Here is a 24,068-nt window from a genome sequence, read left to right as displayed (position 1 = left end):
GCTTGGCTTAATTTCAGCTGTGTATGAAGAGTTACACGAGCTTCAGCGATGAATGGATAATGAGTAAGTGCAACACTGAGCCAGTCTTAAGAGCTAGCTTAGAGGACTAGCACTAGCCTTTGCACTTGTTGTGGGGTTGACCCAGGCCAGCAGCTAAGCACCCACACGGCTGCTCACTCACCAGGACAAGGGAGAATCCAATGAGAAAATGCAAGGTAACTTGTGGGTTAAGGTTTAATAGGTGAAGGAAAGAAGAAGGAAAACAAAAAAAGATGCAAAAGCAATCACTCACCACCTACCACCACCGGACTGATACCCAGCTGCTCTCCTGGTGAACAGCTACTTTGGGAAGACCAAACCACCAGTTTTGATTGCTGATATGATACGGCCTGGGCTATCCCCCTGACCAATTTAGCCAGCTGTCCCCAGTTAGCAGCCAGGCCCCGGGCAGCACCTGATGCTGAATGCGGGTGCCCTAGGGCGTGTGCTGAGCTCAGCTGAAAGCAGTGATGCAAAGCGCAGGGGGGAGGGGGTGAACGGACCCTCCTGAGGTGAGTTAAATGGAGAGCAAGTGGCTGTGTGGTTCCTTCAGGGCCTGTAAATAAATTGCTCCTCATAAAAATAAAAAACCCAGCAAAAGCTCACGCAGGATTATAAAGAGTAAGTTTTGCTCGATGCCTCACGAAGTGCTGGTGAGAGTAACGGCGCCGGCTCCTCTAACTTTACTGACGTATTTGAGGAATGTATTTTAAAGCATCGCTGTCTCCCGCCGCGGGCTGCGTGCGAATCGCAGTCCTCCTTCAAAACAGACGAAACCGAGCGGCGGGCTCGTCCCCGCGGAAAGGGCGCGGCGGCCGCCCCGGCAGGAGCCGCCGCTCCGGGCGGCCGCCGGCTGCGGCCCGGCCCCGCCTTGCGAGCGGGTCGGCGCCGCGAGGGACGCTGGGAACTGTAGTGCGCGCGGGGGGCTCGGGGCTGGCACTGCGGCGGCGCTGGACTACAACCCCACAACCCTCCGGGCGTCCCGTGACCGGCCGCGGCCTCCCGAGAGCCGAGAAGCCGCTCCGGCAGGCGGAGGTCGGGGAGCGCAGCGGCGATGGTGCCTTTTCCGTGTGCCCCCGCGCCCTGACAGGAAGGTGAGCGGCGAGGGCGGGCGTGGGGGTGGACGCGGCTCCGGCTCCGTCCCCGCGGCGCCGGACGGGAGCTGCCCGCGGCCGCCTGGCCGTGAGGGGGGACTGCCGGCCCGGCGCGCTGCTGCCGAGGGGGCTCCGCGCGGGGGCTGCTCGCCCGCGCTCCGCCCGCCGCCATTAGGCACGTTAGGCCGGGGGGGATGATTTCTGCGGCCCTTCCCGGTTAACCCCGCTCCCCTGCAAGTCTGCTTCGCGGTGCGACAGGTTTCGTGCGCTTTGGTTGGGAGTACGCTCCCTGTGAGCGGGTGTCGGCGGTGCTTGGCGTGTGCCGGGGGCACGGCCGGCAGCTGCCGAGCACCTCGCGGGGAGAGTGTGTTTTCTGCTTCAGCCTCGGCTGTGCGTCATCTGGTTTTTTTCCAGATCGGTCGGTAAAATAATTACCCGTGCTACAAGTTCTTCTTGAAAATCCTAACGTATTAGCTAGGAATGTTAATGCTAATCCTCTATATCGGGATTTAATTTTAATAGGAGTTTTGTAGAACTTGGAACTGTGTGATTGATTTCTAGCAGAAAAAAAATGACTGGTGGCACTGATTCTGTATCAGTTACTCCCAGTTATCTTGAAACAGGGTAGCTGTTGGTCTCCAGTTTCTGGTGGTCAGTTATCCAAAACTCATAATAATTTTTTAAACTGATAATACTGTTTTGGGTAGTTAGAGAATGCATTTGTTTATAAATTGTACTTACTGTGACCTCTCTCCTGCAGGGGTTTACAGAACAGTGGTGGTTCCCTGACCATGGTCTTCTCAAGGCCATGCAAGGGAACAGAGCTGGCTTTACTCATCACTGAATTATGTCTCTAGTAAATGCGTTGTTTTTTTTTTTTCTTCTTTGCGTCAGTTTTTTAGCTTGTGAGGCAGTTAACGATTTACCAGTTTTTAGCCAGCTTCAGCCAGCATCTCTTGGAACAGCAACGTGGATCTTCAGAATAGGAGCCATGGTAAAATCTGCCCCTGAAGTGGTATTAGGACTGGTAACTTCTGTGGATCAGATATAAGAGCCTTGAGTATTATAGCTGTAAAATCCTTGGGGTGTAAGAAGCTTGCGCCTAGAATCTAAGGCAAGATAGGGTTTCACCTATCCTGGCCAAAGTGTGCTTTCTTCCCTTGGACAGCTAGTTCAGAAGTGGCTGAGGTCCCTACTTGCTCAACACCACCAGTAGTAGAGAATAAAATCAGATGGACTGAACAGATAGAGGAAGAGAAAAGAAACTCCATGTCTGCAGAAATGGAGGGGCTTTCTGAGTTGGATAGTGTAGAATATTCTGTACCTGCTCTGTATCTGTTTATTACAACAGCTGGTGGCCACAGGTTTTCATCATTTAATGGGAAGGACTCGTGGGCTCAGCACAGCTCCCTTTATGACAGGTTTGTTTGCCAGTACTAATTTTCTACTTAATTATGGTTGTTACTGAGCATTGGCTAGTGTTTTGGGGTGTGAACCTGGAGAGGGAGACCTGTATGTTTATCTTGGCTTCAGTTGCTGCTAAATGCACAGAAAGCTTGAAAATTGCTCAGAAATGTTAGTGAATAAAAACAGCTGCTCTGAGCTGTGCAGTAGTATTTTTTCTTTTTTGAGATCCAAACTCAAACAAATGAACAAAAAAAAAAGTGCTGCTACTTCTCCAAAGGCAATTGAACGTGTTGATGCTGACCTTTGCAGCCCTGCGTAGTTAGCCCAAATTGCTGCATTTACTCATAGCAGTCTTGGTTGATTAACCTGGCAGTGGAAATCCAGTGGGATGCTTGATTTGATTGTGTCTGCATTTCTGTGTCTTATATGCAATAGCATTCATATTGGAGGACTCCAGACTTGGAAATTCACTTTCGCATTTAGTGAAAAATTTAGGTTGCGTGAGTGTGTGCTGTAAGGTCTCTCTCTTGCCTAGATGGTTTGATAGAAGAATTTCTTTGATGTTGCACCCCAGGGGACTACGCATATATAAATGTTACAATATTTCAGGTTTTGATACAGGTCATTCAGAATAAACTCTATGTCCTTGTACACGGTAGTACAGCAAACTCACCTTTAGGTTGTAGCTCTTACAGTCACATGATGACATGCTTGTAGGTCTGACACTGTCCAGTAGGAAAGCGATTTTCCTATTATGACCTGCAGAGTTGCTCTTGGGACTCAGTGGTGTGGATCCCAGATGTGGGTGTAAAGAGGATCCTTTCTCTTCCTCTGGAAAAGCTGGACAGCCATTGAAAAAGCATCACCAGTACTTCCTGCCTTTCTCCCTTTTCCTTCAAACCTTTGTGTAGAAGCCAGGAAGGAACAGAGAACCACAAGTATATAAACAGTTTAGAGTCTGTGTTTTGTTTTCTGACATTAAAAAAATCATTGCACCGCTTCCAATGCGCAGCCTGGAACCTAGCATCTGAAATAATAATTTTATATGGCTTTATATGGATTTTTTTGCTAGAAACATAAAATTCAGGATGTGAACATCTCTGTGTCTTGGAACACCCATAAGAAAGGGAGTTTTTTATCTGTTGCATGAAGAGGGAGATGAGTAGATAGAAAGAGAACATGCTCTGGGGAAAGATCCCGGGGGAAGAAAAAAAGTAGTTTGAGTTTTGTTTTTTAAATAAGACAAAATTCTAGAAAGGTGATGGAGTTGGCCTGATGTAAACATATCTGAGATTCCTTATTTCTGAGTTACAATGTAAACACCATTGCTGGAATTGCATGAAACAAATGTGATGTTGGCTCTCTCCTTATTCTGTTTCCTAGATCCAGTAACACCTTTTTTCCTACTTCTAAAAGCTGCCAAGGTTTCTCTTGATTTGAACACACCGCTGGTGAGTACACTGGATCCATCTTTAATTAAGACAACATCTATTTTGTTACTGTCTTATTCAGGGATTTGTAACTGAAACTGTAATTACAGCTATAAAGCTAGCAGTTTTTGCAAAATGGGACAAGTTTCCCCTGATGGGAGGGATCATGGATACCTTACCTACAAATTCACTTTTCCTTGATACCCTCTAATGGGAAAATGAGCTATTTTCTATGTCTTTCCCTTCCTACCCCAAGAGAAGCACTAAGGACTCTTTCATTTTTTTAATTTTTTTTTTAAAAAGCAAACAAAAAAAACCTCAAAAAACCAAATACCAACAACAACAAAAAACCCCCAAACCAAACAAACAACCTTCAAAAAAATAACAACAAAAAAACCCAACCAAAAAAACCACCCTTGGTGCATCTACCAGGAATGGCCAGCAAAAACAAGGTATGCAGGGAGGTCTAAACACACCTGGCAATCATAGGATGAACTAGAGACTGAATTTTTCTGTCCAGGTAACTGGTACAGCAGAGGTAATAGAAAAATACAAATTTTCGCATGCTGTCCTAAGTCCTGGCTGCATAGTCCTTGCCGTAACTATACTTTGATAATGTAGAAGGAAAGAAAATACCCCCTTTTTTTTTCCTTCCATCCTCTTATATTAGAGAATATGGGTGAACCTCACATCACTTCTTGCCCATGCTGCATTAACTCTGCCCAGATTTTTATCATCTGCTATTGCAAATGAATTTGCAGAAATGGTGGGTTTCTGAAAACGGTCAGTCTTGTGCTTATTCCAGCTGTTCCTGGTAGAGCTCTGTCTCGGAGCATGCCTTGACTGCGTGGAAGTTTTATCCAGGCAAAGGCAAGCTCTTTATGGAAGAGCAAAAGTATCAAGCTTGAGGAGAACAAAATTTGAGGCTATATTAGATTTACCCCTCAAGCTTATTTGTTATAGTTCCGTTTCCTTGCAGGTTGGTTGCGTTGACCTTACTGAAGCTGAGGTTAAGCGTAATATTAAATCAGTCATGATGGAAATAAGTCTTGGGTCCCTCTACCTGGGAGGTATCCTATTAACGACCCGCTATCTGAAAAGGTTACTGCCACCAGAACAGTAGCTTGTGCACGATCAGCTATTCTTAGCAAAAATATAATGCCATCTTTTTGATGAATAAGGTGCATTTTTTAGCATTAATGTGGTTGTCATTATTTCTTTTCAGCAGTGCCTCTTTAAAAGAGTGTGATCAGCAGTTAAATGTTACCCACATACCATTGCAGTCCTTCGGGGTTAGATGGCATAAAAAGTAAATAAATGCCTAATGCTTTCTTATGAAACAAATTGGGCTTTATTTATTTGTCTATAAATCAATAAAATGCTGACTAGCTGTATAGCTTATAATGCTCGTAGATTGTTTCTAGTATACATGGAAATTCCTTATCTGAAAAGTTCCCTAAGCATTTGATGTTTGCAGCTGTAGAAGGATAGTAAGGGATCAGATCCAATTTCCTCTTTGGTTGCAACCATGTCAGTAACCTTTCTGAGATACAGATATTCAGTTATTTGTATATGCATTAGGTGGAACTTCTGGTACCTAAAGAATTGTTTTGTGACTTTAGACAAATAAGCACAATGCAGTATAATGATTTGGAAGAAATTTCAGTAGGAGTTTATGACTGAATGGTGCTCAGTGAGAATTTTCAAAGTATCTGCTCATTTTTAGGTACTGTAATTTTTAGTGTCCTGCTTCAGGTACACTCTGGGGTGGATGTTCAGTGCCTGTTATGTATTAGGCTTCTTTAAAGTATCTCAAGCACCCAGAGAAGGGATTACTCAAATTGAGTCTTTTGGGGGGAATTTTTTTTTTTAAGACCCATCATTGAGACTGTTTCCCAGGATCTCTGCACGCAAGAGGCTATACTAGGTATGCAGACAGTGGTTATATTGAAAAGGAAGCAGTATTCTTTAACACTTGCTCTGAAGAGGAAAATGTGAAAGCTGAAAAGCCATCTGCTTTCTGGAATTGTTTGTGTGCTTGGACAGCTGGTTTTGAAAGGCAGAAGTAGTGTAGAAGAACTGTTAATTGCTTTTGAAAAAATCATAGTAAATTACTCAACAGAGCTTTCTCTAGTAGCTTGCAGCTCTTATCAACAATTTGTCCTGTGTAAAATGTGGATAACTGCCTACATGTGCATTCCTTGTCCAATCTAATGATGTTAGTTTTAAGCAATTCCCTTTTACTCACGTGGTAGGACTGAACACGTGCTCTGATGTTACCTCTGGGCTAAAGAGAAGGAGCTGCCAGTTGAGGAGAGGTGAACTTAAATCACACTCACTCAGTGATTCGCCTTCTCCACCTGGGCTCTGTAAAGGTCCATGCAGTGACACAAGGTGAAAGGCTGTGTAGAATCACATGTTCAAGTGCTCCCTTTTGATCTTGAATACAGCAAATTTAGCAGTCTGTCAGCTGAGCAATTGTAAGAGTCTGTGAAATAATCTGATGTTTCATTAAAGCGTGAACTTGGTAGTGTTACCTCTGCATAAGTGTGTCGGCAAAGAAGGTGCCAGAGAGTTACTGCCTATCAGCTGCCATACAAGTTTATTAACCTGGCACAAGTCAACTGTAGTCAGTCCTGTATCCGTAAACTTTCACCTACTCATTTTTATTTTTTTAATTTTCCTTCTTAATTGCAGGAAACAACTTCTGTGGGCAAGAATGGGCTGCCGGGATGTTCATGCAGCAACAGTACTGGCCTTCCTCAGTGGAACAGCCTCAGTAGCTGGACTCCTTGCAGCAGTTCTGCTTCCAAACTGGAGGCAAATGAGACTGTACACGTTCAACAAGAATGAGAGGAATGTGACCGTTTACACTGGACTCTGGATTAAGTGCGCTCGCTTTGATGGGAGCAGAGACTGTGTGATATATGACCCACAGTGGTACACTGCTGTCGATCAACTGGATTTGCGTGTTCTTCAGTTTGCCCTGCCACTGAGTATGTTAACTGCTGTCTCAGCTCTGTTTCTCTGCTTGATTGGCATGTGTAACACAGCCTTTGTATCGACCGTGCCAAACATCAAATTGGCCAAATGCCTTGTAAACAGTGCGGGCTGCCATCTCGTGGCTGGCCTCTTGTTCCTGCTTGCGTGTGCCATTTGTCTCACTCCGTCAGTCTGGGTCATTTTTTATAACAATTATCTGAACAGAAAATATGAGCCTGTCTTTAGCTTTGACATCTCTGTATTTATTGCCATCGCCAGTGCTGGCGGTCTGTTTTTCACTTCTGTTCTGCTGTTTCTGTGGTACTGTGCGTGTAAAAACCTACCTTCTCCTTTCTGGCAGCCCCTCTATTCCCATGCCCCTAGCATGCACAGCTATGCCTCTCAGCCATATTCGGCACGCTCTCGCCTCTCTGCCATAGAAATTGACATTCCTGTTGTGACACATGCATCTTAAGAAGACAGAGTCTTGGAAGTGAAGTTCTTGTGCTCATTCAAACCGTGAAAATTGCAGGCTTGATTCTCTCTGCTGCCTTGCACTAAATAAGCATAATCATTTGTAAGGTCAAGTTTCCCAGGGCGCAAAGCAATGGAGACCTGAGTTCAGCAAGTCTGTTGCTGTTCTTGTGTGTTACTTCCTGACCAGCTTTTTTTTTTTTTTAAACTCTGAGCTCACTACAGACAAAATTGCTGCTAATGCTGGGACAGTACACTAACAATAGTATCCGTTCATCCTTCTGCTTACTGAGAACAAAGCAGGTTTGAACCTCTTTGCTATTTGATAAGCTATTATTAGATTCTGATCTGTAGCTGTAAGAGCTACATAGGTGGACCCTGGTACCCATTATCCAAATGCAGGCAGTGGAACTGGGTGCAGGGGGTTCACTGAGTTTCTTATTCATCTAGACACACATATTTTAAGATGTGATGTCTGAAAAGGGTATTTGGCAGACTAATTCAGTTCTGCAGCACTGTTCTTTATTCTCCACTGCACACGCAAAAAGCTACCCACTTATGAACTTCTGTAATAGAATTAGTGTCAAATTACCCTTTATTTTCAAAGTAGCTATCAGAAGAAATAAAACTGATTTAACTAATAATGTTCTGTACTGTAATAGCATTTAATGAATTACTGGAGGCTAGAAACTTTTTTGTGAATTTTATTTCTAGTCTGTTTTTTAATGTTAGCAAATTCACTAGATCTATTTTGTGATTAAAACAAAAACCACTTGTATTTAAAAATTCTGTTTAGGAGCTTAACTATTTTATTTGAAGGCCATCTTAAAGATGAATTTTCAAGTAGTCTTTAAAGTATTAGTCAGTTCTGCAGAGAAATGTCACTCACTGCAAAACGGATTAAGAAAACCATGAAGAATTCTGAAGGCTATGAAAGATTCTTTTGGAACACTGTACACAAGCTATAACAACATCTCTCTAGGAAGGGGATTATAACCCTGGGGAGAGATTTTTAAATCTATTTTTTTTTTTTTAAATGTATATACAAGTAACAATGAGCTTGTGTATTTTTCAGAGTTGATCTTTATGGTTGTTGGACTTTTCATGGTATAGCTTATTTAATTACTGATTAAGAATTAACCTTTTCAGCCTTCTTCTTCAACACCTTTCAAGTTGAGCTATTTTAAAATCCAGTTATTTCCTATGCTGCCACCTCACAACTGGAGAAAGTTTCCCATTCCTGTTTTGAGTAACTTGTGAGCTTCACCTTGTAGCTCTACAAGGATGAGGAGGGATTATAAATTCCTGACCTGGGATGTCTTTAAATAAATTTTTTTCCTTCTAAAATGCAGAGCAGATCAGCCTTTAGGATCAAAGCTTTTCAATATGGGCTTTGAAATTACTTGGAAATTTGATGACAGTGAGTTGAAGAGTGTTATAATTAAGGCAAGCATTTGATTTGCTCAGATTCTGGCAACTTGAGATCTTGTGTTTAAGATGTCATTCCAGTAAGGAAAGTTATTTTGATTGGTGGCATTCTGGAGCTCAGTGGATATTTGTATTTCATTAATCCCAGAACAAATTTGCTTTGCTAAAAAATGAAATAGAGTTCTTTAATTTCAGTTCTGCAAACTCATCTGAGGTCCTGAAAGTCAGTTCGTTTCCTTTTCCATGCATCAGAAATAGGAACAAATGCTGTGCTGGGCAAATCTTGTTGTGTTACAGTCTGTGCGATAACAGTGTATTAAGAGGAATCATTGTGTTTTAACTGGTAGACCTCGGACTTCAGTGGACTGAGTGAGGAAGCTGATCTCTGTCATAAATTCCCAGCATAGTCAGTAAAGTGACAGGCCTTTTGGACAGAGTGCTTGATTAAATTGCAGTCTAAGGAATTAACACTGTAGATGATAAAGAAAACTTATGGAGCTAGGGCTCTAAAGTGATATGAATGTAATACCCTCTTAGGTTTACAAGGTATGATGTTAGATGAAGTATCTTTTTTTTTTTCCTTTTAATCAGATCATAACGTGTATGGGATTAGAACATGTATAATGAAATGCAAGCCAGCTTTTTTTCCTTCAAAATTGAACTTTGCTTTACAGTTACTCTGGTTGTCCAACCTTAAATACTGTTGTTGTTGCTGCTGCCCATACCCTTAGATGCTTTGTCAGGTCAAAGCACAGGGACCACTGGTTTGTGATTTCATGTCAGCTTGCTTCCCCATCACTCTAGTGTCTTTTCTTCTTTGTGCCTTGCTTAAGTTATGAGTTGGCCAGTAAATGTTAGTTTACAGTCAGCGTCTGGTATGCTTTTTGAGCCTGAATTTCCAAAGTGTTTTGATCATTTTGGAGGGATGATGAATACATCTCTCTGTGACTTTAAAAGGAGCTGAATTTTCAGCATCTCCAGAGCAAGAAAGGCAGCCTGGCAAGCTGATGTTTTCTACAAGAGCATAAATGCAGCCAGTGTTTTGTTCTGTACACTTTAAATAGCAGATGTCTCTGACTACTTTTTTGTATTCTGACTTTGATTTTTATGCGCTAAACTTTCAATCAGTATTTGCTGCTGCCTAAGCTCATAACTTGTTGCTTTGAAAATTGTGTCTTTTCAAAAGTCTGAGATGGATCTGAGTTATGAAAAGTGGGGATCCAAAAGTTAGTGGATTCCAGCGTAGGTTTCAGTTAAGGTCATCTTTCTCAAAAAGACTGTTGCATCATGTTGTATCACTGAAGCATGTCTGGGTTTCTTTCAACAGTGCTATTAATGTGAGTTTCTGCTGGATCGTAAGCGAAATTAACTGGAAGTGCTGTGCTGTATTTCTCCTTCTTTAGGGAAAGAGGTGGCCAACCTGTGACACTTGAGCCGAGTGCCACTCCAGCATTTCTCTTGCTAAGGTTACCATCGCGCCCAGCGGCAGGGCTGGGGAGTGACAGGCCTCCCTGGATGTGGGGAGGAGAACGCATGTATCCTGCATGTTTCTCTGCCAGGGAGCAGCTGCTGTGGAGCGGTGAGCACCCCGGCCTCTGACCAGTGGCTCCTTCCTGGGCACTTTGCTGTGTACAGGACAGGCACTCTGGGTCTTGAACACAGGAAGATTTTAATTTGTGGCTCATGCAGTCAAAGGTTGGGTGCTCTGGGATTACGGGAACCTGGGGTTTTTTTTCCAAGTAATTCCTGTCCAACTTCTTAAATTGTGTTTAATTACAGTGTTGGTTCTTTTTATGTGAAACAGAAGATATGTATTTTTAATAAAACATTCTCATACAGATGCAGTTTATTTTGATTAATTTTGTGGAAAACAGTATCTGCTAGAATATGAAAGACTTTACCTGTTTTGATACTGATCACCAGACTGTTTCAGATGCCTTAACAGGCTTAAAATGTTGTGTATACTGCATTTTAACTCCCTAATTTTATAGGACTCCTGCTTTAAACAAACAAAAAAAACCCCAAAAACCAAACCAACCCTTCTGCAACCCTCTGAAAGCTTGACTGTTATTTATAATTTCCCTTTATTTTTATTGTAAGCTAGTCCTAAGAAGTTCTAGGATTCCTTTTCCCTTTAAAAGGAGGAGAGTGATTTCCCTTAATCTAGAAGATTGCCTTTCCGTGCCTGGGGCTGGGATGCGGGCTGGGGGCCAGGACCTGGTTCAGCCTCACAGCAGAGCCAAAGTATCAGTGTGACATGGAAAAGAGCGCAGTCCTCACCCCACGGTCAAAGCCCTGTCTCTTTCCCTGCGTCTGTTCTGCCGCTCACTCAGCCATCGGTTAACCACTGCAACTTGCTAACCCAGCTGAAAACTTCCATGTTGGGTTATTTTTTTTCCTAGACTGGTAAGATTTGCATTGTGTTAGTGTCACGCAAGAAAGGCGGTGGTGGTATTAGCCATCCTCCTGCCCTCTCCCCTTTGCTGTGCTGTCTGTGCTGTCAGCTGGAGAATATGCTGCTGCCGTACATGTGAAAGCTGTTTGGGCATCGCAGGGACTTGTGACAGTCCAGAATGACGGTAATGGTTAGTGATGCTTTGTTTCTGTCGTGTGCTGCTCCTGGCGACTGCAGCTCAGCAGCATTATGGCAACTCAGTACCGAGCCTTTCCCCATTGTTACGGGGTGAAACACAAACCCTTTGAGCGTTAGAAATGCTGATGCCATAGTGCAAGTTCACAAAACAACCTTGGATTATTTATGCAGAATATCATGAGGCTTGCTGGTAATTCCTCTGTAGATTTCTAGGATTCTAAACTGGCATGCTAGTAAGCTGGGTTTTTATCTGTTTGGGGAAGTAATGTTTGTATGAGAACAATTCTCATGGAGTATGCACAGTATAAAGCAGTTGTTGCCAGTACTACAACTCGCTTGAGGGGGTGGAAAAAGGATTTTATATTCTCTGCTGCTTTGGGTTCATTTCCTCCTTTGCTGTTGCTGTCAGACAGGCTTCCTGTCTCCGAGAGCTGGTATAAACCTAGGGGCTAGCTGGGTGTTGACATAAATACTGGGATGCAGAGAACTCAATTTCTCCCAAAACATGGGAGTGCCTCTTTTTTTTTTCTTTATATTAAAATTCCAAAAAAACTACCCACATATTTGTGCTCATTGAAAACAAGTCTCTTGGCAGATTTTCCCCTGTTTTATTTCACAGGAATTGAGTTCACACATGTGGTTCAGCAGGTATGTAATGTTACTTATGCCTTCATGTATCTACTGAGCAGGCAGGTAACACACCTTAGAAGCAGCATAAGCTTTTTTGTATGTTTTTTGTTCCACTGTTGCATCAGCATTCATCAAGCTGGACACGCAGAGGTCTCATCGAAGGGTAAGAGGGTGGTTTCTGATTTCAAAACTGCTTTTTATCTATGTTCCAAACAGTCAATTTGCTCATTCAGGTATTAGGCTGCTAGGTATGGGGGCTTTGTCTTTTGGGTGTAGCAGCTGTAAGGAGATGTGAAGGCTGAGCACAGGGCAGTAGAAATTGAGGTGAGCTGGAGGGTATGAGTGGTTAAGGCTGTTTTGAGGAGAGACCAGAAAGCTGGACTTCAGGAGCAGGGTTGTTGTCCTAGTTTCTGTTCTAACAAAGAGAAAAATAGGTGATTAAAGCTCTAAGTATTTGAATAAGCTTCACTCAGCACCAAAGACTCCCAGAATATGATAAGCAAACTTTGAAAACACGGCATATGAGTACTGCCCAAGCAGTATGTGTCCTTGGGAACCACAGATGTTGACCCAAGTGGTGAGCACCGCTTCCTAGCTACGTGCCATGCCAAGGGTGGCATTTTAGCACGAGAGCTTGGCACTCTCCAGTCTCTGTAGTCTCACTACCCTGTATTACAGCACCTCCACCAGTTAGAGGGTCTGTAACCATTGATACTGCACTAGTTTTCTTCCCAAAGCCACAACATACTCATAAACAAACGTGTAAGATCATTTACAAATTCACATTGGAGTTTAAATAAATACTAGCAGTTAAGTGTTTCCTAAAAAAGGTCCTGGATGTATCTTAACTTACTGCAGGCACTTTCTGACCTACTATTCAAAAGGCATCAGCATGTGATTTTTTGATGGGCTTAAGCAGATGTAAATATTGTCTGCTACCAGAAGATGAAATCCCATCTTCTGCTCCTTTTGCTATTTATCTTCTTCTCTGCTTACGTAGTTTTCAGCCTCCCAGGTGGCTAATCTGGTCTGCCTCCTGGTCGTGAGCTCTACTGCCAACACAAAGGAGACAGCGGAAATATATGGGTGGAAGTAGAAGGGCAAGATGGCAGCCTTAGGTTGATTCTTCATGAAGCCTTACTTCGAGACCTTTGTTTTCTCACTTAATGAGCAATTTACATAAGAAAGACTGTGTTAATTTGAATTTTTTTTAAGGTGGGTTGTGTTTATTAATTGTAGAAGTTGTTGAAAAATGCTGCATTTTGAGAAAAACATTAAACATTTATTAGCAAGGCAAAAAATCATGTTCCAAAACATTTCAAAGTTTGTTCCCTTTTCTTTCATTTCATCCTAATTCACTTAGAAAAAGAAGGTATGGCAAGGAAAAAAGGTAATGAAGCATAAAAAAGCCAACACTTTTTTTGTAGTTTGAAGATTACACTGCTTTAAACTATATATGTCTTAAGAAATCTCAACTGATAATGATATTAGTAAGGAAAAGAGCTAGTTTTTTAATAGATGAATAGTGCCAGATACTAAGATATTTGCATTAGCTTACAGGTTAGATCTGAATGGTTTAGTGTTATCTCTGTTTGAAGACTCAGCATCATGGATGACCATTATTGCACTGTTTTGACTCTTCAGTCAAGTCAGCAACAATAAAGTGCTCGGGTTCTTTCTACTGCTGTGCTAAGGTGTTCTATAGACAGGTTGAATTTCCTGGTAGAAGTATCACCTCGGGAAGCAGCTGACAAGGAATTACATTCTCACAAAATAGGCTCAGTGGGAGGGCGTTTTCTTTACGGTACAGCTGCAGATAAATCAGACTGCACAAATTTGGCTGCCTTCTGTGGCTGCCTATTCTGCTTGATTCAATTATACATCTCCCAGAGAAGGCCTTGAGAATACAAGCCCAGTCAGAAAAAAAAAATATTCACCTTTCTGTTCTTTCTTAGGCTTGTGGTGCAGGCACCTTCAGATCTGACTTGCCATCTGCAACTCTGACCAAATGCTGTGGAACTCCACAACTGCAGAGGTGAGGACATTTCCCTTGCAAATAATTCAGAGAGTCAGCCTAACAACTGCGAAAGAGCTGGCTCTGCAAGGTTGGTGGCACATAGGCAGCCAGAACACGAGGTTTCTGGCATTGTGGCTTAGCAAATACTGAGGTGCTGGTGGGGCTTTCAGCAGTTCTTTTGTCAGCTGCCGCTGGGTTACAGAGTTCATCATTCATTATGGTACATCAGTTCCAGTTAGTTTGCATGTACACTTTCAAACGCCATGTGGCTGCACCTTAATTAGCCAAGGAGTTATGAGAACCTTGAGAACCACTAATCTTAGCGGCTGATGCCTGTATGCCTCACTTGAGAAGTCATCTGAGAGCTATAATTCTCTCACGCTCTCAGCACTAATCTGCTTAGAGCTCCTGTAGGAGATCTTGAACACAGAGCAGAACAGAATTTGCTTGGACTAGATTTCACTACTCACAGTAAGAATCAAACACATCACAGAGACTTTCTGGTTTAAAACACAGGAAAAGAACTCAAAAAGGTCCTATTAGATAGATAACATGAAAACAACATAATTTGATAAAATATGCCTCTGAGCTGCTTGTGTATGCATACTAAAGTACAAAAAACCCTGCAGCTTTTGAGTTTGGCCCCTTAAGTCAGCTAAGTAAATTACTGTTTCTTGAGAAGAAAGGTTGCCTTTGACAGTTCCTGTCCCTTGAAAATTGTCCTGTTGTTCTAAGACCCTTTCTATGCATCACAGCTGTCTTTGTTTCATGGGCAGCCCCATTCCCAAAAAAATTCCAAGCTCTTCTCCTTGCTTTCCTAGCGTGGGCAAGTCAGTTCTCTGGGTCCAGATTTCCACGGCAGTCTTCCAGTAGGCATCTTTTACAAGACAATGTCTCAGGTGACACCTCCTTATTTTTGCAGGGCGCCAGAGATGGCATGAGGGTCTGTAGAAGCTTCTGTATGGTCTATCATAGATAACGCAGCCTACGACTCGATATGCTTGAATACTATTATAAATTAGCAAACTAAAATTGATCACACTTCCTGGGTTGGCTCTGGAAATTATTTTTTATCATAGCTATTTTTACAATGTTTTGCATTTCATTTTGTTATTGATAATCCCCTACCGTAGCAATTTAACACATTTTCTTTGATTTATTTCTGTGCTCAGCTGTCACATCTTTCTCCTAACAAGAATAAACACAAGTTCCTAATGGCTGAAAGCTATTCATTTGTTTTCTTGAGCTCTTAAAGTTTCCTATATGGCTTGAAGTGATTATTATTTTTCCTGAAAATATTGTCTGTGTCCAACCACCATGCGCATTGTGTCTCTTGCTGGATAAGTGCACAACTGTGACTGAACATAAGAAGGGAGAATGTAGCAGAAGGCAGGACTTCCTTTTCCATTGGCACAGGCCTGGAGGAAAACACCAGAAATTTGGACATCATGTTTAAATTGAAAATACCCATTCGGTATATGATCTAGCTGTAAACAAATCTGTCACCCGCTGTCTAGAAAGAAATGATTGTAAATCAAAACAAGGATTTGATCAGAGTTGTTTTGAAAATGTTCTGTGTGCAAAGGCAGACATTTGTAAACTCCCGAATTCTTGACATCCCAGATCCATACCACAAGCAAGGAGATTTGGGCAGGATGCCGTGTCCACTGGAACACTTGTAATGCTACTACTTTCTGAAACAGTAGTTCTCTGCTTTGGATAATACAGGTGAGTCTATATTGTGAAACTAAGTAACATGGTAATAAACACTAACTTCTCTGTATCTTAACTTCTTCAAAGGAGCAAGATACAAGTACTTGCTATAGTCAAGATTCCAGGTCAAGTAATTCTGGGATGTGTGCTGGAATGATACAGTCCTATTTTTAAATATGGGAATTTTATATTGCATATGAAAGAAGAATAGAAGGGATTCCTTTTCTGCGACGGTGTAGAACTGGTATTGCACAAAACTCCTGGAAAATAACTAGATACAGGTACAATTTCTTAATTAGCCTGAATTAAGGCGATGGAGAGAGCAAGATAGATCAAAGCTACAGCAAGATGGTTTGGTATTAGGATTCTTGAATTAATTCTGTTGATTCAAGGAACAAATTATATTAGCCCTTTATATTGAAAATAATCAGAACAGAGATATATGAGATATCAGTACTACAGTCTTTTCATAGCTATATAGCATTCTAAACGAAATCCGAGTCTGCAGCAGGGGGAAGAAAAGCTGAAGTGCTGACAAGCCAGGAAATACACAGTATTAAGAAAAAGACCCAGTGTCCAACTGAAACAGTAAGTTAACTCATATGATATAGACTGTGAAATGCCAAGAAAAAATCTGGTCCCCTCAGTTTAGAAAATGGATTAAATAAGAGCAGCTCTGTGGGTAAATACTTCTCCCATACTTCGGCATTAAATTGTTAGCTGATCTTTATCAGTTTTAACAAAATAAATCTTTCAGAAGTTAGATAAGGCCTGGGAAATAGCAGCCAAGGGGTATTTTCTGTCAGTTTGTTAAGCCAATAGCTTAAATCAAGTGGAGTTTACTCATTGCTGGAATGCAACAGGACCCTTCTTTTGTTGGGCTGTTCCATTTCGTGACTCTCCTGTTTACCCTGCCCCAATTGACTGTAGCTCTACAAGGTCTCTCTTGCCCCAGCTATGACTGAGGAGATTTAATAAGGCAAAGCCAATTATAAATACAAAACATGCAATTAAGTCTCATTACATTAATTCATTCTTGGGGAAAAAAGCAGAATCTTGGAAACAGATTTCTCTAGAGAGCAACAGCAATTTTAAACAGCAGAAAGCAAAAGAGTGTGACCCATGTGGCATTATAGCCATGTTCCCAGGGAAAGCCTGTGCCCGGTTAAACCACAAGACAGAAGGCAACCCACAGGAAATCACGAATTGCCTGTCTTATTTCACAGCTGGATCAATCCTGTTCAGCACGGTTTTCAATTACAGAGGTGCTGTGGCAAGAGCTGTGGAATTTAAGTTTTATGTGAGACATATGGATGAAAGTCAAGTTGTCCTTTAGTCACAATTGTGGTGTAGCTGGGTCTTAGGGATGTCCCTGTGTGCACGCTCAGTGCACTAAACTCATTAACTCCCCGGGCGGTCCAGGAACTCCTCAGCTAGTCCCTGCACAGAAGAGACGCTCAACTGAGCAAAGACAAGGTGACGGATCCAGCTGCTCACCACCTCCACAACAAAGGATCTGACTAACTCTTGCGGGAGATCTTCAGGTGGGGATTTCAGACAGTCCTGAGGATTCCTCCCAGGCAGCTCCTGCTGTGCCAAGACAAATTTCTACACCTAAATGTGTCATTTAACATCCTGGGTTGAGAATCTGGCCCTTCCAGAGGCTCCTGGTGGTTCCTGCTGCAGAACTGACCAGATTGCACACAGATAAGATGCTTGTAAATAGGCTGTAGAAACTGTTCCTGTAGATGCAGAAATGGTCACACAAACAGTCTTTCTGCACATAGTTAATACAGTAAGATGTTTTAGCTTAAAATAATCTATAGCAATGGATAATGCATGTGCTGAAGTAGTTGCACAGGATCAGGGGCCAGCTGGGATGTGAGAACTGAGCAGAGAAGCAGTTAGGGGAGTCTCATCTGGTCCAGTGACTCCTGTCGCTACACAGACTGCAACAAACCGGCCTGTTTGGGAGATCTGAACAATACCCTATGCCAAGGTCCCAATCGTTATTTTTCTTAAACAAACACTCTGTCCATTTTTTGTGCAACACTGCTCAGCCAAAAAACACATCAGCCCTTGCATCCAAGAAATGCTGCATTTAACAAATAGTCTTTGTCTAGATAAGTCCAATGGTTTTCAAAATAAATTAGTTATCCCTGCTAGAAGTGATCAGTTCAGTACATGTTATATTAGAAAATTCATTGCTCTCCCTTGTTTGAAATATTAGAGAGGACTAAATGTTAACAGCTGTTTATGCATTGCCAGATTTTACCGAAATACAAGTTTGGAAGCACTTGGTTTGTCATTTTGGTCACAGTAGTATTACAATAAATCGAACAGTAGACTATAACTCAATTTCACTGCAATTCAGTACTATTAACCATTCTGCAGAACAGTGCACATAGCAGTGCTATTTGCAACTATTTCTTTAAAAAAAAAACAACTCAGATGTAACATGAGCTGTGAAAGTCAGAAGGCAAAAATTTTCATTATATGCCTTTTTTGATGAGACTAACATTTTTATCTCTCAGTATAGCCACAAGATAATTGAGTAATTATGTAGATACTCTTTGAACAGTATGTTTACTCCCTAAATATTAAGTGTGTGATCACCTGAGTATTGTGCAATGAAAACCAAAGAAAATCAGCTGCTACTTACCACCACCCTTAGCAGAGATACTGAACTGATCCCATATATTCCTCTACGCTCCCTCTCTGCAAGCCAAAAATCACCGTGGGTACAAATCTTATTTCCATGACAGCAAGGGCCCACATCAATTGAGAAGACTGACTGACTTTAACTCTCCCAGTAGTATTCAGCTGATCATGTCTGAATTTATGAAGGTCATTTAACAGCCAATTTAATCTCTGGTTTAATCTCAGGGTTTGCCTGAAAGATGAAATTGGGCCATTGTATTTCTAGCAGAATTGCAAAACCTTGAATAAAGGATATCACTTCACCTCTATACTGCATTGTTCTAATCCCTGCAAATATCTGCTGTCTGTGTATTTGCAGGACTGGAGCTAATCTGTTTATGATACTTACCACTTCTAATTATTAGGATCTCTAGGAGTTCTGTTTCAGTGAAGATTATTTATGGAAGGGTGGTTATTATAAGACAGAAGGTGGATATTGACCTGGAAGATCTAATTGTCTTTATTTGACCTTGAGAAATAGCCTGAACTCGTGGCTGCACCTTTTCCTCTATAAAATGGTATTATTAATACTTTGAATTTTAAGAAGATAGTTGTAAGAGCCATTTTATTAAAATCTGAATACACTCTTAAGGATGACTAAATGAAGGTCCACATTCTTATTCAGCAGATCTGCTCCCTGTAGGTATTTAATCACAGTTAGTACCCCACTTTAACAAAGTACTAGACCTCACATGTACCCTCTTGCATGACTTCAGTGAAGCCTTAATAGGAAGCTAACGTGCATTTAAGCTGGTCCTGCAACTGAGAGAAAAAAAAAAAAGAGAGGTCCTTCTTCCCTGGGATATTAGTCGTGTCTTCACAATTCCTCTTCTGCTGTGCCAGCGCAAGAATTTGGTCCCCTGCTCAGTGACCCAAATAAGGTATCACTGATCTAGCTGAAAAACAAACTTTCAGCTGCATCAGTTCACTATAGGACTGCAGAAAAGTTTTTGTTCGTATACCACGGTGTTTGTTGGATGCAAGAACAAGCATTCAGAGAGAGAGAAGCACGGACTGCTTTTTGTGGGAACGCTGATCTAAGTACACAGCAAACTGAAGACACATTCATGCTCCAGCCAGCCACAAACTAAAACAACGTTTTTGAACAATGTATTGCTGGAGTAAAATGCCTTTTACCAGGGCCTATGTCCATAAGCGCAACACAGCAAAGAAAAAAAAGTGACATTCTAATCACTTACATGACTTATCAGCCGAATTATTTACGCATATTGTAATCAGGCAAGCTGGGTAAACTCATTCACAGCGATGAAGTAATACTGTTGTTAAGGGAATCAACTGAACACACATAGACTTTGTAACTCATATGTCACCTCTGAGATTGTTAGCACTTGTAATAATGAAAAATAAACCAGCTAAAAAAAGAAGACAAGACTGTCAGCCCGATCCGTTCTTTGTTGAGCTACCCAGTGAATGGCTTATTTAGCTGTTCTATCACAAGGGAAGAGCTGGAGCAGAGATGAGGAAAAGGGGCCAGAGCTGCTGCTGAAAATGCATGAGTAGAAACACTGTTCAAAACCCCAGGCAGAATCTACAGAGCTGGCAGAAAAATCCTTGTTATCGTTTGAAATGAATATGGAATTATGATAGAAAAAAGCAAAATCTGTTTAAGTTCTGAGATTTTCTTTTTGTTTGTAATCTTAATAGGTACTGCTTGTTCCAAACCCCGTTTCTTGGTAGATCACTTTTTCATGTCTTCTACTCTCCATTTCCTGGGAATTTATGTCTGCTGAGGGAGTGGTTACCTAATCAAGAACAAAAGTGATTCATTACTGTAAGTATAGCTATTGTGAGAGAATTACCATAGCTGTTCATAAATTATATTAATGTTTTTGTCCCCCAAAGGAATAACAAAGCTAGATCAGAGAAGACAGATGTAACCGTACTTCCGAAGAGCTCTCAGCAAATTCTTTTTTTTCCCCCTTTCTCATAACTCTTTGCTCCAGCTAAAAGATACCTCCTTTAGAATAACCATGCTACAAGCAACTCAAGGAAAAATCACAAGCTCTGTCTTCGAATCTGAGCTGTTTTATGAGAAGTCATTCTTCACTGAATACATAAAAACATCCAAAACTAAGATATAGAAAATTAGCTAGAGGACTTCCCCTCTGCCTCAAACATAATTCAGTACATTTAATCAAAATCGTGTGGAATATAGCATAAGCTTTTGAGAAATAGAAAATTAATGAGAACAGCTATATAAAGTCATTTCAAGGGCACTTTTAGCTCAGTATCTCGCCTAAAACAGTCAACAGCAGATGCCTAAGGAAGAATGTCAGAATAAAGCAATCATATAATGCCTTGGCAATTGCACACAGCTTCTGGCAGTGTGGTTCAACGGCTTTCTGAACCAGAGGTGATACCTTGGTATTTAGTAGCTGTTAACAGACACATTCATGGAAAAAAAATACAATCTTTTTGGACTAATCTAAAGTTTTAGCATCCTTAATATCCAAAGACAGAGTTTCACAACTTAGCCATACTTTAAGCACTTTATTTTCTTCTAAGTACTTTTGTTTTCAATCTTCTACTTCGTAATTGTGTTCAATGCCCTCTAGGTCTTGTATTAGAAAAGATAGTGATTCTGTGTTCACTTTTTCTGTGCCACTCATGACTTCTTTATACATCTCTGTTGTATGCCTCCTTAGCTATAGTTTTTTGAATTATTACTATCTATGTAAACAGTTCCTTATCTTTGGTAGCCTTTGTCACTCATCTATGTGTCTCTACTATTCCAAGAGCACGTTCCAAGTGACTCAAGAATATGGAAACAAGAAAAAAATAAGTGTTTCAGAGCATAAAGATTTATAGACTTGAACACGTGGCAAAACCTGGTCTTGAGATGTCCCTGCTCATTGCAAGGGGGTTGGACTAGACAACCTTTAAAGGTCCCTTCCAACCCAAACCATTCTATGATTCTATGATTCAGCCAGCTGAAGAAGGCTGAAGTCATGAATCAGCATTGTTCTACATTAAGCTCAGGTGAAGACATCTTTGTTTCCATATGGCCCATATACCACACTTTGGCTTTATTTTTCTAACACTCCCTGAAGACTGAGCGGCAGAGACTCTAGTGCTGCTGGCAAAAATCCAAAGATGATATAGGCAAAAGGAAATGTAAATAACTTTTTAATGCGTGGGTTGAAACTTAATTTAAGGTAAGGGCACCTTCCAATCAGACCCTTCTAAACCGCCAAATCTCTCACAAAGCGATCCTGGTGTGGTATAGCACTCTGTCAGCTTTGGAGGCCAACAGCCTTAGAACCAAGCAACAAGACTCAGGTTTGCTCCCTTTATTTTTATGCACTGGCCTAAGTCACTGGAGTTACTAGCAGTCATCCTAATTCCCTCTGAACTGTTTCCTGGAGCTACTCATCTCTTACTGTGTGGAATTTTAGGGAGATTAATCACTGCAGTAAGGTGAATCAGGTGTCTAAAGTTAGATAGGATGGCAAGATCAAGCACTGTGAAGAACACTCATCTTATTCCTCGTTAAGGCTCAAGTGCATTTGCAAAAGCATCTCAAACAGCTAAGATCTGCTCTCCCTATGCCCACAAACCAATTGCAATACTTTCAATAACAACAACGGTATCATTACACAAGACTATGAAAGTGGTCTAAACGCTGCCGTGTTTGAGAAGGAAGGTCACAAGCAACTGGAGTCATTGCTGACTGAAACAGTGCCATACTTGGAGGGAGTGTTTGCTTCCTACTTGAAGCAGAGACATTCAGCGCTACAAAAACCTACACCGGTACTTTGGCTATTGATTGCCCAATATCAAACTTCCCATTCCTGAACACGATCACAGAGAAGCTAACAAAGTTCAGCTATCGGATCATTTAATTAAAGCAAGGTTGGCTGTCAAAGCATGGCAAGGTATCTCACTTCATTGGCCATTAAGGACTCGATTCAGTGCCTAACCACCATTGTCTAGGGCCACTGAGATCCCCAAAGTTTCCTATGCGTCCTTACCCTGCCATCTCAGAGGGTTTGGGGTCTGTTTCTTTCATTCCTGTGTCCTATCTTGCAGCCCTCTCTGGGTGTTTTGTATACCCCTGGGCACTTCAAAGAGCACTATATGCTTCTGTAAGGCCCTAGGAGGTAGCTCACCATGGAAAACCAACAACTCATTAGTCTTTTAAAATGGGAACGTCATGGCAAATTTCTACATTTGTCTCCATCTCTTTATTCCCTTCTCTGGCCAGCCCTGACTCGGGGATACCTTTGTTGGCTCTGTTGGCTTTGGCAGCCTGCCGGCCATCCTCACTGAAAAACGACACCAGCAAGCAGGAGACAGGGCAAGGGACCCTTGCCACGTCCCTGCCCTCACAGAGGTGGATAGAGTCCACGCAGCAAAGGAAGGAAAAAAGAGGGTGAAATCAAAAGAACAAGCCTTGAGGGAGGGGGAAAAAGGCCTGGTATATCACAGAACTGAGCCCATAAATGACTGGGAGAGACTCGCAGCCACAGCGCAGCCGCTCGCACAGGTGCGCCAGACAGACGCCGACACGGCAGGCAGGGCCAGCGCAGGCCGCACGCACCGGGACCTCACGGAAGGTGAAACTCCCCCTCGGGGCGCCTGCGGGGGCGAGACCCCGGCCTGTGAAGCCACCTCCCCGGCAGCCGGCCCCTCCGCCAGCCCGCTGCGAACCGCGCAGCCTCCGCCCGCCACAGGCCCGGAACCTCCCCCGCCCCCCGCTGGGGGCCGTTGGCGCCTGCGCGGGGCGGGTTCCTGGTGCGAGCGCGGCCCCTGCCGGGGCGGGGCGGCGATGGAGGCGCAGCGGCTGCTGTGGCTGCAGGCCTTGGCGCTGCTGTGCGGCCGCGCCGGGATGGGGCTGGCACACCCCACCGCCACGGCTCCGCCAGCACCGGCTCAGGGTAAGGAGGGGCGGGGAGCCGCGGGGCAGCGCGTAGCCGTTCCCTTCCGCCCCGCGGAGGGGCTCGCCCGTGGGTGCGGGCTGTGGGGCCTTCCCGGGGTGTTTCTCTCTGGGGGGCCGCGCTCGCCCCTCAGCAGAGCTGCGGGGGGCACGGCGGGAGGGACGGGCAGAGGCCCCCGCTCGCCCCGAGGCCTGCAGGCGCCGAGCGCCGCCCGGGAGCGCCTTCGGGAGAGTTGGCGGAGCTCGGGGGTTTGCCTGGGTCCTCGTCCCCTGCCTCGGAGCAGGCTGGTTCCGTGTGGCGGGAGGGCAGCCGCACGGGCGGCTGCCGGCTCGGCTGCCCGCCCTCGCCACCGCTGGGACAGGACGGTCAGCCTGCTCCCGAGAGGCTGGCTCCAAGCTTCCGACCAAGGGAAGGGGCGATGGCACTAGGGTTTGTACTGTTGGCCGGCTTTTGGGGCCGTGGGGTTATCAGGAGTTTTGCTGCAAGGAGACGGTAATCGCCTACGTTTTCTCTGTCCTGACTGATGATGAGGAATGTGGCTTGGAAGGAGAAGCCGGTGGAGATGCTCTTGCCATCCTGTTTGTTCTGTTGGAATCGTTTATCTCATAGCTGGTTTTGGAAAGCAGTTGGTGAAGCTCGTCCTCAAATTTGGTTGCCATTAGC

The 24,068-nt window shown here is 43.1% G+C and overlaps 2 protein-coding genes across 4 annotated transcripts in view; both read left to right on the top strand.

Annotated features, from left to right (window-relative positions):
* Nucleotides 1–1,038: 1,038 nt before the first annotated feature.
* On the top strand, nt 1,039–10,688 carry CLDN12 (claudin 12). Of its 2 annotated transcripts, none has more exons than XM_050892534.1 (3): nt 1,039–1,133; nt 3,924–3,991; nt 6,668–10,688. In XM_050892534.1, exon 3 carries the CDS (start codon nt 6,690–6,692, stop codon nt 7,425–7,427), a length of 738 nt encoding a protein of 245 aa, XP_050748491.1. In that variant the 5' UTR covers nt 1,039–1,133; nt 3,924–3,991; nt 6,668–6,689; the 3' UTR covers nt 7,428–10,688. The 2 variants fall into 2 exon arrangements, with proteins under 2 accessions (XP_050748491.1, XP_050748492.1); XM_050892535.1 differs by lacking the exon at nt 1,039–1,133 and adding an exon at nt 2,513–2,554.
* A 12,455-nt stretch (nt 10,689–23,143) lies between these two features.
* Nucleotides 23,144–24,068, top strand: part of LOC127012980 (pituitary tumor-transforming gene 1 protein-interacting protein-like) — a 33,222-nt gene continuing 32,297 nt past the window's right edge. Inside the window, exon 1 of one of the 2 annotated variants that reach the window (XM_050891482.1) lies at nt 23,144–23,405. In XM_050891482.1, coding sequence (XP_050747439.1) covers nt 23,297–23,405 — 109 coding nt within the window. In that variant the 5' untranslated portion in view covers nt 23,144–23,296. The remainder of the gene's footprint in view (nt 23,406–24,068) is intronic. The other variant, XM_050891481.1, reaches the window with a different exon arrangement.

This window comes from Gymnogyps californianus, chromosome 2 (genome assembly GCF_018139145.2).
Source record: "Gymnogyps californianus isolate 813 chromosome 2, ASM1813914v2, whole genome shotgun sequence".
NCBI classification, from domain to species: Eukaryota; Metazoa; Chordata; class Aves; order Accipitriformes; family Cathartidae; genus Gymnogyps; species Gymnogyps californianus.
The sequence above is the reverse complement of the archived record's forward strand: the minus strand, read 5'-3'. Positions and strand labels throughout refer to the sequence as shown.

Coding starts and splice junctions, on each gene's coding strand:
- CLDN12 (XM_050892534.1), top strand. CDS start 6,690: ATGGGCTGCCGGGATGTTCATGCAGCAACAGTACTGGCCTTCCTCAGT.